At 27.4% G+C, this 14,827-nt stretch overlaps 1 protein-coding gene across 1 annotated transcript in view; it reads left to right on the forward strand.

The window, feature by feature from the left end:
• The window catches only part of LOC145843180 (chondroitin sulfate proteoglycan 4-like), a 30,485-nt gene extending 27,704 nt beyond the window's left edge, over nt 1–2,781 (forward strand). The window contains exons 40-43 of the mRNA XM_082950641.1: nt 85–225; nt 803–1,033; nt 1,361–1,467; nt 1,692–2,781. Coding sequence (XP_082806767.1) covers nt 85–225; nt 803–1,033; nt 1,361–1,467; nt 1,692–2,237 — 1,025 coding nt within the window. The 3' untranslated portion in view covers nt 2,238–2,781. The remainder of the gene's footprint in view (nt 1–84; nt 226–802; nt 1,034–1,360; nt 1,468–1,691) is intronic.
• The last annotated feature ends 12,046 nt before the right edge of the window (nt 2,782–14,827 follow it).

Below are 14,827 nucleotides of genomic sequence, written 5' to 3' on the forward strand. Positions count from 1 at the left end.
TTAAAAGTATTTAATAATAAATTTAAAAAATTGCTTTTATATATATTTTAACTAAAATTGTTATTTCAAAATAAAAATTCACAGGAGTTTTAGAACTTATTGCCGAAGAGATGGTTCAACTATCAAGTTACTTTTTAAATGGTTCAAATTTTAAAACAATTGGTTTTGACGAACCATCTTTTGAAGTGCTGAATGAAAATGGTTTAAGTTTTACTACAAAAATAAGTAAGTTTTGTATAGTTATGCTAACTGTTTTAAAAAATATATACACTATATACGAAAATCTGTCAAATACGAACGAAGACATTTTTGAACGAACGGTCATTTTTGCAGGAGAGTAAAAAAATAATAGTTAACAATAAAAAGTTCAATCCGTGCAAAAGTGTCTCCGTGCAAAATCGACCCTTCGTACAAAAGTGTCCCTTCGTGCATATTTGACATCTACCCATGATACACAAAACAATATACATATAAGAAAAATATTTATATTAGAACTTTTTTATTGTTTTATATTACAACAGTTTTATTTATACTTGTTAAAAAATGTTGTGAATCAGAAAAAATAAGATTACAAAGTTTTACTTTTTTTTGACTTATTCTTTTTTTTTGTATTTTAAGTACACAACTAGGCTAAAAAGCTGTTCAATTGTACTTAACACAAAATTAATATAACTAATTTAAAAAATTAGTGTGAACTGCTTTAGCTTTCATTTACTATCACAATAAAACAAATACTATGTTGATCATAGAAAAAATCTACTACTACAGTGAGCAGTTAGTATCAATTTTAATTCTTCAACAGACGAAACGGAACTAAATGCAACTGTTTTCAGTTACAACCAAATCGAAAATGGACAAGTTCACATAAAAGCCGAACACAACACCACAAGTAATGTTACGTTGAAAAAAACAATTTCGTTAAAAGTGTTTTCACCAAAGCAGCAGTATCAAACCGCGTTATTGGAAGTTGGCTTGAGGATACTTCCTAACGAAATCGAAAAAGTTTTGTTTACAACAACTATACCATATGAAAGTTTGTGAATTTGTGTTTTAAAATTGTACTGTTACTCGTACAGTGAAGCTTAGAAAGAAATCTATAATACTATTTTAGTTCAGTTATTTTTTTTAAAGCTTACAGGTACAAACTAATAAGTAAAATATTTAAACTTAGTTTGAAAATTTTTTCAAGTATTATGTTGTTTTGTAAAAACACAACTCAACAAAAGAGACTAACTTTTAATTCATCATGTGTTGATATTGTTAATACTTTTTATTTGTTCATATAATTATATATATAGGTTGGAAGGTATTAATATATAAACTATTCAATTTGACTACTAGTAAGCTTTTTATTTTCCAGGCGTTGACACAACAACTGAAGCAGATGAAGTAGAGTACAATTATGTTGAACCAGTATCGAACTCTTCTGTGAAGAGGGGAAACATTGTGTATGTTGAAGTGAAAAAGGTTTGTTTTATTTGAGCTGCTTGATAATTTTGAATTTAATTTTTATCTTGGAGAGGTTAGTAAACAACAGATTAGAAATGTTATTGATTAGTATTTTACAACCCCTTAATACTTTTGTACTACGTGTGCGAAGTAAAACTTTAAATTATTTTGAAAAAAAAAAACTTAAAAACGATGGCCTTATTAATTATGCACCAAAAAATTAATAATATTTAACTTTTCAGACCGGAAATGACGACTCGTTGTTGGTGATGTGGTCTACCATCGTCGGCTGTTGCGTCATAATACTTTTAACTATTATCCTTCTGATGTTCAAGCGCAAGCAGCGTCACCATGACGACGTCGTCACGGCCACCGGAGAATTCGAGCCGTGCACTGGGCCGTGGACCAGCCGCGACCCCACCAAGATCGCCAAGGTCACCATGGCAACGAGCAGTCACCGCTTGGGGGCGTGCGGGGAAACGGAGCAATGCCCGACGGTTCCCAACGTGAAGGTGACGCCGACCCTGCTGCCCGAACACTTCTACGAGGATGACGTCACTATGGAAGACGGCTACTTCCGGTCGGTGGCGTCATCGTTATCGAAATCGTCGTCGTTCGGTGACGTCATAGCGAACGGGAGCTTGCTCGGCGACGTCACGATTCCGAAGAGTTCTGACGACGAGCTCATGAACTACGATGACGTCACGAACGCGGAAAGTTTGAACGGTGATGTAACAGAAGGTTTGCTGACGGATGAGAAAAGAACTTTGTCGCATTACGACATCTGAATTTGCATTTATTTGTAATGAAATTGATATTTTTAACTTACTCGAAAGTGTGCACTCAAAAAGCACAACTCCATTTTATATATTTTGCAATACTTAAATCTTTTAAAATCTACTAATTATGTACACTTTGATGTAAAAATAAGTAAGAAAACGTTTATTTTTGTATATTGATAGTTTATACAAATCAATCATGACATGTTTTTATTCATTATTTGTATTTTTTCTGTAAATATTTCATTAATGTTTTTTAGTAATTAGAATAATGACACATTACAACTACTTCTTTAGTTTATTTAAGTTATTATAGTTAAAGGTGCTTCATAAATACTGCAAATCAAGTTTTTTTATAGTGAAGTATTTCATTTTCATACTTTTTAAGGTGCTTAATGTAATGGATAAGGTCACGATAGTTTGTAAACTTCAGTTTTTTTCACATTCAGCATGATTTTACCTCTTTTATTATTTCTTAATGTCTATCTGCTTGATATCTATCTAGTTAACTAAAATTTCTACTGCCACCAGCTTTTACTAATACTACCTCAGTACGGATTTTCAAAAATGTAAGTAAAAATAATGTTTGTGTTTATTTTTCATTAATTTTGTACTTACTGTTTCAAGCATTTTTAATTTGTATTAATACTTGTGGTTTGCTAATAGAAAATAAACTTTACATTTTTTATTAGATAAGTGTAGTAGTTAAATTTTTTGCATTTTAACTTTTATTTACAAATTTAATTTGATTAGTTAAATTGTTCATGTTGCGTAAAACATTTTTTTTTAGCTAATATGACTTTCATGATGACAACTAATATAATATTAACTAAAATTATACAAATTTAAATGTGTTTGGTTTGCAAAAGGAAATTCAAAGTACACATTTATTTAGTGTTAAGAAATATTTATCTGTTTGTGACAAAACTTTAACTAAATTAGTTAAGTTAAAAAAATTAAATTCTGTTTGTTTCAGAGATTTTAAAACAGTGAAAAAATAGTAGTTACATGTCTTAAAGTAACTTGAGTGTTACAAAAAGAACTTTTCTTTAATATCTCTAACAGCTGTAAACAAAGCTTAAAAAAAATTAAATTTATTTTATCTTTAAGATAAATTGTTGCCGCCACAGTAGTTCAGAAACAATTGTGAGCTTAAGTAAAATACCGCGTGTATTTAAGTAGATTATGATAATTTGAATAAATCTGTTTGATGCTATCTTTCGTGTTTCTGTCAGTTTCCTTAAAAGAATTGGACAATTGTTTCAACAAAAACTGTGTTCTATACTTAAGTTCTACTGGGAAAGTGTTTGTAGTTGTAGTCTGACTATTATACAGTAAATTTATAAATAACTTTTTTTCTATCAGAAAAAAACTATCTAACACATCTTTAATTTTTAGTAAGATGCTTCAAAAGTAGCTTGCCAAATTTACAATGAAGCCGAATTGTTGATACTTTGATAAAACCGACATAGTTCCATAGACATTTGAATTTTGTCATTATAAAAAAACAATAACAGTTTTAATAGATTGTTTTTTAACAAAGGCAGCTTAAGATATTTTACAGTGTGTTCTTTTTTATTTAAACAGATCTCAATAAGTTCTTACAGAAACAGCAACAACACCTTTTCTACTTCTGTGTACAGAAAAGAAAATTTTAGTCTACACTACATTTACAGAAATTCGTTTTGTCCCACCAAACAAAAATTGAAGATCATACAAGGCATAACCAACAGAGCTATTAAAGTTTGCACGGTCGACTGTTTGGATCTAGAACTTGACAACATCTACAAAAATTTTCTCTCACTAGGTTACCCCGAAACAGTCATCAAGAAGACAGTTAAGGCAACTCAGTCCAAAATGAACCGCTTACTCTCGCTCGGCCCACATCCTTGCCCAGTCTACCTCCGCCTTCCTTATATGAGTGAAAACCCAATAAGACTGGCTAAACAAGCTTCATTAGCTATAAAATCCACCTTTAACAGCGTTTCGCTACGTGTTGTGTACTATACCAACCGCCCGCTTAACGGAATTGTGAAAGATGCCACACCTACCCATGATTTGAGTAATTTAGTATACATATTTAAATGTCGTTGCGGAAATGACTACGTAGGTCGAACATCTCAACGTTTCCACGTCAGGCGAGAGCAGCATGTCACGAAAAAGCTGAAAAGGTTTATTCTTGATGACGACGTGAAGCCCAAAGGTGAACAGTCATCTATTCATCAGCACCTCCTCATCAACCTTGTTTTTGCCGAGAACTACCTGGATAATAGGTTTGAAATTCTATTCCGAGCTTGAAACACCTACTATCTTTCAGTTCTAGAATCTTTGTTTATTAGAACTCGCGAGCCAAAAATCTGCAAACAAAGAGATTTTTACAATTTATAACTTATAAATTGCGTCTTTAGTAGTATTATTGTTGTCGATTTCTTTTTATTTAATTTAGTTTCAGGTAAAAAATTTCTACTAATCTAAATGTTTTAGTTTTATCAATTTTGTCTTATAAATTACTTTAAATTAGCTTAGTACAACTCAATTTTATTTTTCAAACTTCTTCTAAACAGACTTTTATACTTTATGACGTAACTATTTTTAGCTAGACTTTTAAAATTCATTGTATATAACTAAAATTACACTACAAGTTTTTAGCAATATTATTCTGAAGAAGAGCTAAACGAAATTAATTAATAAACTTTTTTTGAAAATGAGTGAGTTATGTTTAATTTTTTTAGTTAAAACCAGTAACAAATGCAAACTATACAAATTTAATACTATTGACAATCGCCCTTTTGATGTTCTAGCGTTTTTTTGTTTTGTTTTAAAAGATCAGCCAATTGAGCCAAACAATTGAAACATTAAATGTTTATTTTTACTTCTAACTGGAATAAAATTATCAAAAGTAAAAAAAAACTTTTTGATAAAAAGAAGGTAAACTTAAATCGATGAGCGCTACCCATGTGAACCTCACCTTGACCGACAAGTTAAGAAAAATTAACAAGATAGAGTTTTGAAATATAGTCAGTCGCTCTCAGATAAGTTGCGAGGATTTGTAAGGAAAACAGTAGAATCAATCACCAAGATTATGTTCTCAGTAGGTAGTATATATTTATTAATATAAAATATATTTTTTGGAAAGCGTGAAAAAAGATGGTAACTATACGTATTTTTTTTATAAGATGTAGCGTTAAAAGGTGTTAAATCCTGGAGATCCTGATAAGCTAAGCTTATCGGAATATATACCGCAGATGTTTTTGTGTAAAAGCTTTATTCCGACTAACGTTTGTTTAAACTTTTTTGTTTAAAATTTATGCAAGTAAACTAAAAAAAAGTCTTGTTTAGAATTTCTTGTTCATATATACTAAATAAGTCTAACTGAAATAAGCTGTTCTTACAAGAAGAAACTCATCTAGTTAAAAGTAGCTAAAAAACGAAGGTCAACTAAAATCGGTGAGTGCTGCCAACGTGAGCCTTATCTTGGTAGATAAAAAAAGAGAGGTTGAAAGACTAATAAGAGGCATGGATGATAAAAAATTGATAGAGAACCTGACCATACCAAATAGCTTTAAAAATCGTTTGTTTTAAACTTGTTTACATAAAAAATAATCAACGCTTTGCAGGCTACAGCTTTCATTGAAAACGTGTTCCCTGGTGATAAAAAAGTAAGTTGTTATTATAAACAGTAAATTAAAATTCTGATAAAAGTATGTTTGCCAAGCTAATCGTTTTTTTAGGAAATGTTAATAACTATTTAATTTCTTCTTGAAACGATTATACTTATATTTCAATGCGATCAATTAATAGAAAGCAATTAAAGTATAAATTCAGCACTAAAATGGAATCGAAAGTAAGTAAAAACTTTATTAAAATCAATGTTATTAAACTTTAAAATATAACATATTTTGCAGGCCGAACAGTTTCTGAAAACTATGTTTTCAGCCGATAATTAGGTTAGTTACCTTTTTGAATTTAAAAAAGTATACCATATTTAATATTATATTTATTATTATAGCAAATGAAAAAGAACTTGATCTACCTGTTCGACAAAATTGAAGAACTGGAAGATAAAGTTGAAAAATTACTAAAACCGTTTGTTCAAACTTTGTTGTTTTGTTTATTTTTTAAAATAAAATATAAGTAACATACCGTGATACAAAAAATACTTGGTTGCTTTTCACTTTCAGTAAAACAACTATAAAAGCAAAGTTAATTATTTATTTCATCAAATGTTTAGTTTAATTTAAACTTAAGTAGTGTTTGGAGACCAAAGATTGTATCAAAAACATGATTACTAAGATTTTAAAACATGTAATAGAGTTATGCTTTCCACTATAATTAACCTTTTAAATAATGAAAAAGAATTTGTGTGGTTAGTATTGTACTATTGAGAAAAAGAGCCTGCAGATTATTAAACTCCTTAAAGAAATGTTCGTTTAAACAATTGACGTAAGTATACAAAATAGTACTGAAAAATTTTTGTTTATGAAACTATAATGAAAGTTTCTTACTCAAACTAAAATGTCTTATAAAGTATATAATAAATATCTCAAATTAAAAATGGAAAAAAAAGTTAGTTATTTTTCAACTAGTTTTTGAATAAATATAGTAACATAGTAAAAACACTATTTGTACGTAATACTACTTCTTACAGTAATCCGAGCATAAAACGTGTACTATGAACATGAATATAAAAAATCAAGTTAGTTTGTCATTTATTTACTTCAACTCTAGCTCACTTTCAAATTTGATATGTTTTGCAGGCTGTTGAAACTCTACTCAATGCTGTTTTCAGTACAGACGCTAGGGTAAGTTATCTTTATTTTTACAACTTGCAAAAGTAGTTGCTTTTATCTAAAACATTTTTGCAGACAATGAAGTCAAACTTGGTTCAGCTCCTTCAGTCGATGACGGAGAAGGACCAAATAATTTTGTTTGAAGCTGAAGTATGTTATCAAAAGCTCAACTTTCTTAATTTGACTTGCAATGGTAATCATTAAATGTTTGTTGTAATAACGTTTGTAGAAAATGAAGCTAAAATTGGTTGACCATCACCAGAAATTTATTAACCACTTTCCTTACATCATTTTCAGCTCAGATACTGAAGAAAATTGTCATAAATATAATTTTCTTTCACATTAAATAACAATATTTTTTTTAATAACAATTTTTGAAGAAATGAAGTTTAACTTGATCCTACTTTCTTTGAAGACTAAGAATTAATTTGAATGAAACTTAACCATTGTACCCTCAAAAGCAAACTGGTAACTGCAAGGTTTTTTAAATTGTTTTCTGAGCTACTAAAGATATTAATTCTATTAGCAGTACTAAAGAGATACAAAGATTTCAAAGAATGCAAATATTAAACTAAAAAAGGAAAATAAAACTAACACATTCTTAAAAGTGTGGCTAAAATATAAAAGAAGAAAACGTTGTTAATGAGATAAATATTTTGAGCTGAGCTGGAAGTTTAAAAGATTGTCATGCAGACTGCAAGCGTTCAACTCTTGCTGCAAAGGTGAGAGACATAACTGTGGATCATATCAAATAAAACAATTTCAAATTTGAAAAACAACAACGATATTAATATGATATCAATAAAATGTTAAGGCAAAATGTAATCATATCAGTAGTTTGAAGGCTAAGAAATAAGTCTTAGAACTGTTTAGAATCTTTTATCATTCATCCCTAAACTTAGGAGTAAGACAAGTACTAAGATTCAATTAAAAGCAAAATAAGGTTCATATTAACATAAAGAGATCAATGATTGAAAAGAAATAAAGTTGAAATAGGAAACAAGTAGTAAGTTCTAAAGATGAAAACAAAATGCGAAAGTTATTTGTTCGTAATTAGTTTAATCATTCTTAAGAAAAACTTAAGAAGCTTTTGCTAGATCTTTAGTTCATGAAATTCCTTGCTTTAACGTAAATCTCGACATTCATCTGACCATTTCAAGTAAATTCACTAGTTTTCAGAAAAGGATACTTTTTCGAAAATTTGTTCATCCATAAAAGTTATAAAAAGAACTAGTTTTAAACAAGATCATAAATAGAAAATCTTGCAATAAAAAGATAAAAGACTTAGAAAATTAAAAAATTTACAAAGAGTTTACAAAACAGTATATAACAACTAATTAACATCAACAAAATATATTAGTTTTTGTAAACGATAACATTTTGTACGAAGTTAATATTACGTCACTATTGCTTTATCATAAAACTAACTGCAAACAAATTTTGAAATTTTTATCAACCAAAACATTTTAACTAGATCTAATTTATTTTTAACTTAGTTTTTAAACCATACCTTAAGTTTTAACAAATAGGTTTTAAACCAATGGAAAGCAATTTTTCCGATGGAAATAAATAAAATATATTCATAATTTAGCATACTAATATGTTACTAAACTATTCATCGTGTTTAAATTAGTTTAACACTTTATCTTTTGCTTAAGTAAATATAGTTTGAAGCTATTTATGTTCAAAATATTTGTAAGTTTTATATCAAATATGTCTGAGGCACTTGTATAACTATAAAGTACGTAGTAAGCTCTTCGTAATAAAAAAAATATTGTGTTAAAACTTATTATAATTTAGAGTAATTATGAAGCAGTAAGTTCTTCAAAAAAAAATTTTTTAATTAAAAAGACAACAGTTGACAACTTTATATTGGTCGCGCACTAATTTTCTGGGAAAAATGCTCGCAGGTCGTACTGTGTACAGAATATACAATGTATAATAATAATTGTAGTGAACGATATTAAAAAATAGCTTCAAACCAAATTATGCTAAAATAAGTATTAATTGAGTACTAGTTAGGATGAGTGAGAAAAGTAGTGTTTCTTTCTTTGATGTTTTGTCACGTGAAGTTTTAAAACTTGTGTAATAAAAAGAAGTTGTTCTCATGCTTTCCTGATGAAACTGTGCACACAAGACTTATAAAATTCATAAATCAAAATTTTTAGTTGTTTTTTTTAATTCAACTTGACTGTATTTAATTAGACGGGAAAAAAGCGATGAGAATCAACGTTGTATGTAGTGTATATTATTGGGTTAATTCAACAACTCAGCTATTCGAACAGTCATTTGAGCACATTAGATAAAACATCGCCTTTAAATTTTTACTAGCCCTAGATAAGATATTTGTTTTAGATATATTTATAACCACTTCAATTTCTAAAACACTAAAACTGTTTTCATATTTATTTGCTTACGTTTAGCTTAAAACTTTTGAATTATCCCCATAACTCATAACACTTAGTAAAAGGTTTTAAACTTTTAAAACCTGCATTCTACATTAGTATAACTGCCAAATTAAAAAAAAAAAGTTTCGTACGTACACAACAAGCTATTTACGATTTAACTACTTTAGGATGTAGCATACATTTAATTTGTACTTTTATGATAAATTCGTGTTATAAAGTCTATATTTAAAGAAAAGTTGTTTAAAACATTCATTATATGCTAAAAATATTAGTTTTTGTTTTTATTTTGAGAAAAAAGAGAAACGGTGTACGATATATGAAACATAAAAAAACTATTACGTCTATACAATTTTCAAATAGTACAACTTAGGAATGATTTGAATATATTTAAATACTATAAAGATGTTTTTGTTATTAATTGAAAACAAAGAAAACTTTTTTTAATATTGAATACAGCTGTTATGATAAAAGAGTTTCGATGCTTTCTAAACTTATGCTTTGCATAGACTTTGCTGGAAGTTATATAGCAACAGCAAACTTTGAAAAAATTCTAAATATAAAACTCTATAATCGAACTAATAAACATTTAAATTCAAAATTCACAAAGAAACATTATAAGACAAGATACATTCCTTACAACGAAATGTATAAAGTATGTAAAATATTTGCTTTAAAAATAACAAAGTATTCAGAATAAAAGTTAATTTTCAAAACATAACTGGCGAAAAAGAAAGAAAAAAGGATTGTCTAATAGTTCAAAAAGACGATGTTATCAACATTAAAATAATTATAAAATTGTTTAATAAAACCTTTTTAGTACCTTAATAGCTATAAAAACAACTAACACAAGTAGAAACTTTTTAATCTACACATTTGCATACAGATCGGCCAAAAATCATTGGACTTGTTAAAAAAGTAGATTATTTACGAAAGTTATCGAAATATACAAACTTACACCTTAGAATAGGTTAAAGTGTTTGTTCTTCATGTTATCCTATTCCATCCCTTTCGACTAAAAATAAAACTCGTTCTCTGAAATAATCTACCAAAGTATGCAGCGTTTTTTTTCTTTTTTTTTGGTTTTTTTAGATTACTCTATCAGAAGAGATGTCTTCGAAGCATCAGCATTTGAGTGAACAACAAAACCGAACTTTGCTATTTAAACAAACCACACCAAAATACCAACATGATTTAAAACAGGCAGTGCAAGAAACCGTATTTTCTACTCAACAATCTACGAAAATGAGGTTTACTCAATTTGGCGCAAAACCATCAAATGGTTTTTCTTTGTTTAAGTGTTTTTAAAGCTGATAAATTGTACGATTCCAAAAGCGGACAGGAAAATCTCTTTTTAGCTTTCGTTTTGAAGTCCTCTTCTTCTATCTTAAACAATTTTTTGACTCGTAAATGGAAAGTTTTGCATTTTGAAAAGTCAGAAAACCGAAAAACGTAAACAAACGATTTGAAGTTGTGGCAAGACTGGCAGACTAAAAACAAAACTTCTGGTGATGCAGCTAAAATGCTGCAAGAAGCGATTTCGTGCGCAGGGAACATTTTTCGTCCAGTTCTGATGGCTTCGTTGCCCCGGGTCACAATGAAAGGTTCCAAGATGACGTTTGAACCGTTGTGAAAACTAGAGTCGTAGATTGTGGTCCGTTTCAATGGACAATTTTGTTTTTGTCGAGTGAAGGCCTGTCGAAGAGTTTTCGTAACTTTTGAAGTCATTTTCTTCTTAGGGGAAATTGTCAAGAGGGACTCTGCTACGGTGAGTTGGTATTTCATCTCTTCTTTGGCTGATCGCGCTAACTTTTCAGCTAACTTGTAACAATATTGAGCATCAGTTGAACCAACTTCACATTCAGCAACTAATCTGCAGTAATATAAGTTGTACTTGAACTATTTTCCCCTGAAGTGGATTAAATATGGTGAAAAATTTACAAATCAAAAAAATACATGTTACATAAAAAATATTTTGTTTATGACATATTTATAGCAGTAAGTAATATTTAATTGTATAAAAATACTTTAGAATTTGTTTTAAGTAGTATTTAATTAACTTTATTAGTCAATTGCTTACAAATTTTTATTAAAAATAATAACTATGCTAGCAAATATTACTTCTATTGTAGTCAAGCTACAAATATATAGTTTTATTTAATTGTGAAATTTAGAATTGAAAATGAATTTTAAAAGTAATATTTTACATTTACAAATCATAAAGTTACTGTTTCTTAAACATTATCAAATATTTAACGCTGTCTAAGCTAAATTGAAAAATTAGCTAGAACCGATACTAATTTTACATACCTTGAAAATTCATTAACCTCAAGTTTAACTTAAACTCCATACTTTTTTAATTTTTTTATGTAATTATTAATACATGGCTGTAAAGCGGAACTTTTAGTATCATAAAAAAGTACACTTAAAAAAAAACTGTAGTTTACCTCCTTTAAGCTATAAAAATACTTGTTTCATAAAAAAATCTATTTAATTCTAAGTATCACCAATATAATATGCATAATTATTTCTAAGCCTTAAAAGGAACTAACAACCTTTAATTGTATAGAAAACAGTTTCAGGAAGTAGAAGCTACATATTTTTAAATAACAATGCTGAATAATGCTCAAGTAATTAGAATAGTTCTTAAAAAACTTTGGTTTAGTTTTTGTTAGTTTCTACTGAATAAATAATAGCTTTTTAAAATTTTTACTATGTGAAAATATAGCTTACCTGCAGAAGTGAACATCAGTTAAACCAGTCTTGTTCTGTTTACCCCAAGTTTTATCAGTAGAGTTTTTTGGAAAACATTTTTTCTTGTTTTCAAACATTGAAAAACGCTTATTCCAAATATTCATAGTTATCAAAAAGAAATTGAAAGTTTATCTAACAAACTAAACAACCTTGGTATTATCAAAAAAGTAGTTATACGAAAAATAGAAATGAGCTAATACAATCTTACTTAACACTTGATTGCTTTAACAAAACAAAAACTAAATAAAAAAACTAATATATAAAATAATATTTTTTATAGTTGCTAGTACTTGTTAAAGAAACTAAAATCTTTATTTAAGAAAACAACAAAGTATTAACAATGTATCGATTAGCATAATTTTGTTATTTACACTTAATAAGTGTTCAAAGGGTTTAGCTAATAAGCTTTTGTTAAGCTGATACCATTTAAAACTACAAAATTAAATTAAACAAATCTAAACCTTGTAAACTGCAATAGACAAATTCTATTCAGACTAATTAAGTTTTTTAGTGTTACACTTTTTATAATTTTTAGAGTATGCAATTTTTGCAATGATTTGTTTTCTATGTTACTACTAAAAAAAGCATATATCAGTTTACTAAAATTAAACATTTTTAAGTAACTTTAAACTAAAATAAGCTAGTATTAAGTTAGTGTTGCAGCCTGTTTTAAAGTATATTAAATAAAAGCTTTGATAGTTTCTATAGCTACTTATGATAAGTAAATTAAAGTAGAAAAGTTGTACTAAAGTATTGTATATTTCTTATTTACTAATTAAATAACTAAATTAATTATTAACCAGCTTAACGTCTTAAATAAGAAATTAATACTTTAAGCGTTTAAAACTATCAAATAAACGTTTATACTTTAGTTTAGATAAAATAGATATCGCCTGTAAACAGTTTAAAATTATAATTTATCAAAATATTTGAAAAATTTAACTATTCAGGCTTTTCATACTTTATCTATACATGTATTAGATATTATATATATATACATATGTTTATTGTTGTTCAGGATACACGTGTTATATTTTTATCAGCTTTTAGTTAAAAATAGTTACTAGAAATGTAATATATTGTTATATGAATGAAAGTATAACTATAGATTGTTTTTTTAACTTTAATTTTGTAAAGTTTGAAGCTTGAAAGTGTAAAAATTGAATCAGTGCTAACTTTGATAAAATGGAAAACTTAAATCAACTGCATAAGTTTTTTATTGTATCAAACAAATTTGCTGATAAACCTTCATAAAATTAAAAATAGAGTTGAAATTAAAACTAAATATAAGGTGTATATACTACTTTAGAATTTTCTGAATAAATGTGCAAATACTGAAACAGTCATACCAATACTAATTTTGTTAAATATACAATACACATTTGAAAAATCAATTAAAAAAACATGATTGTAAGTATAAGTTTAATAATAGGTGCAAAACAACTGGTAGAATCTACAGTTTGTAAAAAGAACTTAATTAGTTTTAGAAATATACAAAAGAACCTTAAAAAATTGTGCAAAGTTTATACTTTGGAAAAGTGTTTAATTTTGAATTTTTAAGAAACCATTTTAAACTTCAGATACAACCAAAAACTAAACTTCTTAAGCAAGCACAATCATTAGTTAAACTATGATACATGAACTTAAAAAAAGTATTACATTCTGTTCATCGATATTTTAAACTTAGTCCAAACACTTTTATTATTTATTTATTTTATTGTTTACCACATGACTGTATTTTTGTTTTATTTGTTAGATTAGTGTGTATGATAACTTAAACTAGTTTCTGAAATTTATGATACTAAGTAGCATTTAAAGTTTTGTTTTATTCAAGCATCTAAAATGAACATATGTAAAGTTTTGTGTGTATTTATATAAATAAAAAATTATGCTGATAACTATAAAACTTCACGTGACTTTAAAACAGTCAATCGTCACATACAACTTTTATCCTTTTGCGAATATGTATTTAGTATTTACAGGGAAAGTTTTTCAAAGTGATACTTTTTTTGAAGTAAAAATCACAGCTGTTTTCAATGCTACAATTTTGTTTTCTGTACTAATTATATTTTTTTTAAGGTTATTTAAGCTTACAATGACTTTATATTTTTTGCTTAGTCGATTTTATTTTAATAAGTGCTTAAATTTTTCTATACCCTTCAAAAGTTATATTTTATAATTATAAAACCCTTTTAGTAATCCTTTTCAGCAAATTATACAAAATATTAAAGTGAAAAATTTTCTTGATTTTTATAATACACTAATAAAGTACATAAAAAACCTATATAAAGACATGTGTGTGTAGAAGTATAGTAACAACTCACACTTTTTTAAGTAAAAACAAATTATACAGTAATCTTCTTTTATTCTACCAACATATGTTTCTGTGTGTCAACGAATCAACACACTTCAACTGGTTTCTGTAAAAAAAATAATTACTGTAATGAAAGAATAGAAGTATAGAATAAAGTAGGTGTATACATGTTTTCATTAAAACAAGATATTTTCTACAGATAATAGTTATTAATAGGTGAAATACTTAATATTAAATCCGACTGTTATAAATCTTTATAATATTTGTGATTATTAAGTCTAAAATAATTAAAGCTATATTTTGAACAGTTATACTTTTTTAAGTATCAATTAAAAT

The sequence above is a fragment of the Thalia democratica genome, chromosome 8, assembly GCF_965202585.1.
Source record: "Thalia democratica chromosome 8, ktThaDemo2.hap1.1, whole genome shotgun sequence".
Taxonomy (NCBI): Eukaryota; Metazoa; Chordata; class Thaliacea; order Salpida; family Salpidae; genus Thalia; species Thalia democratica.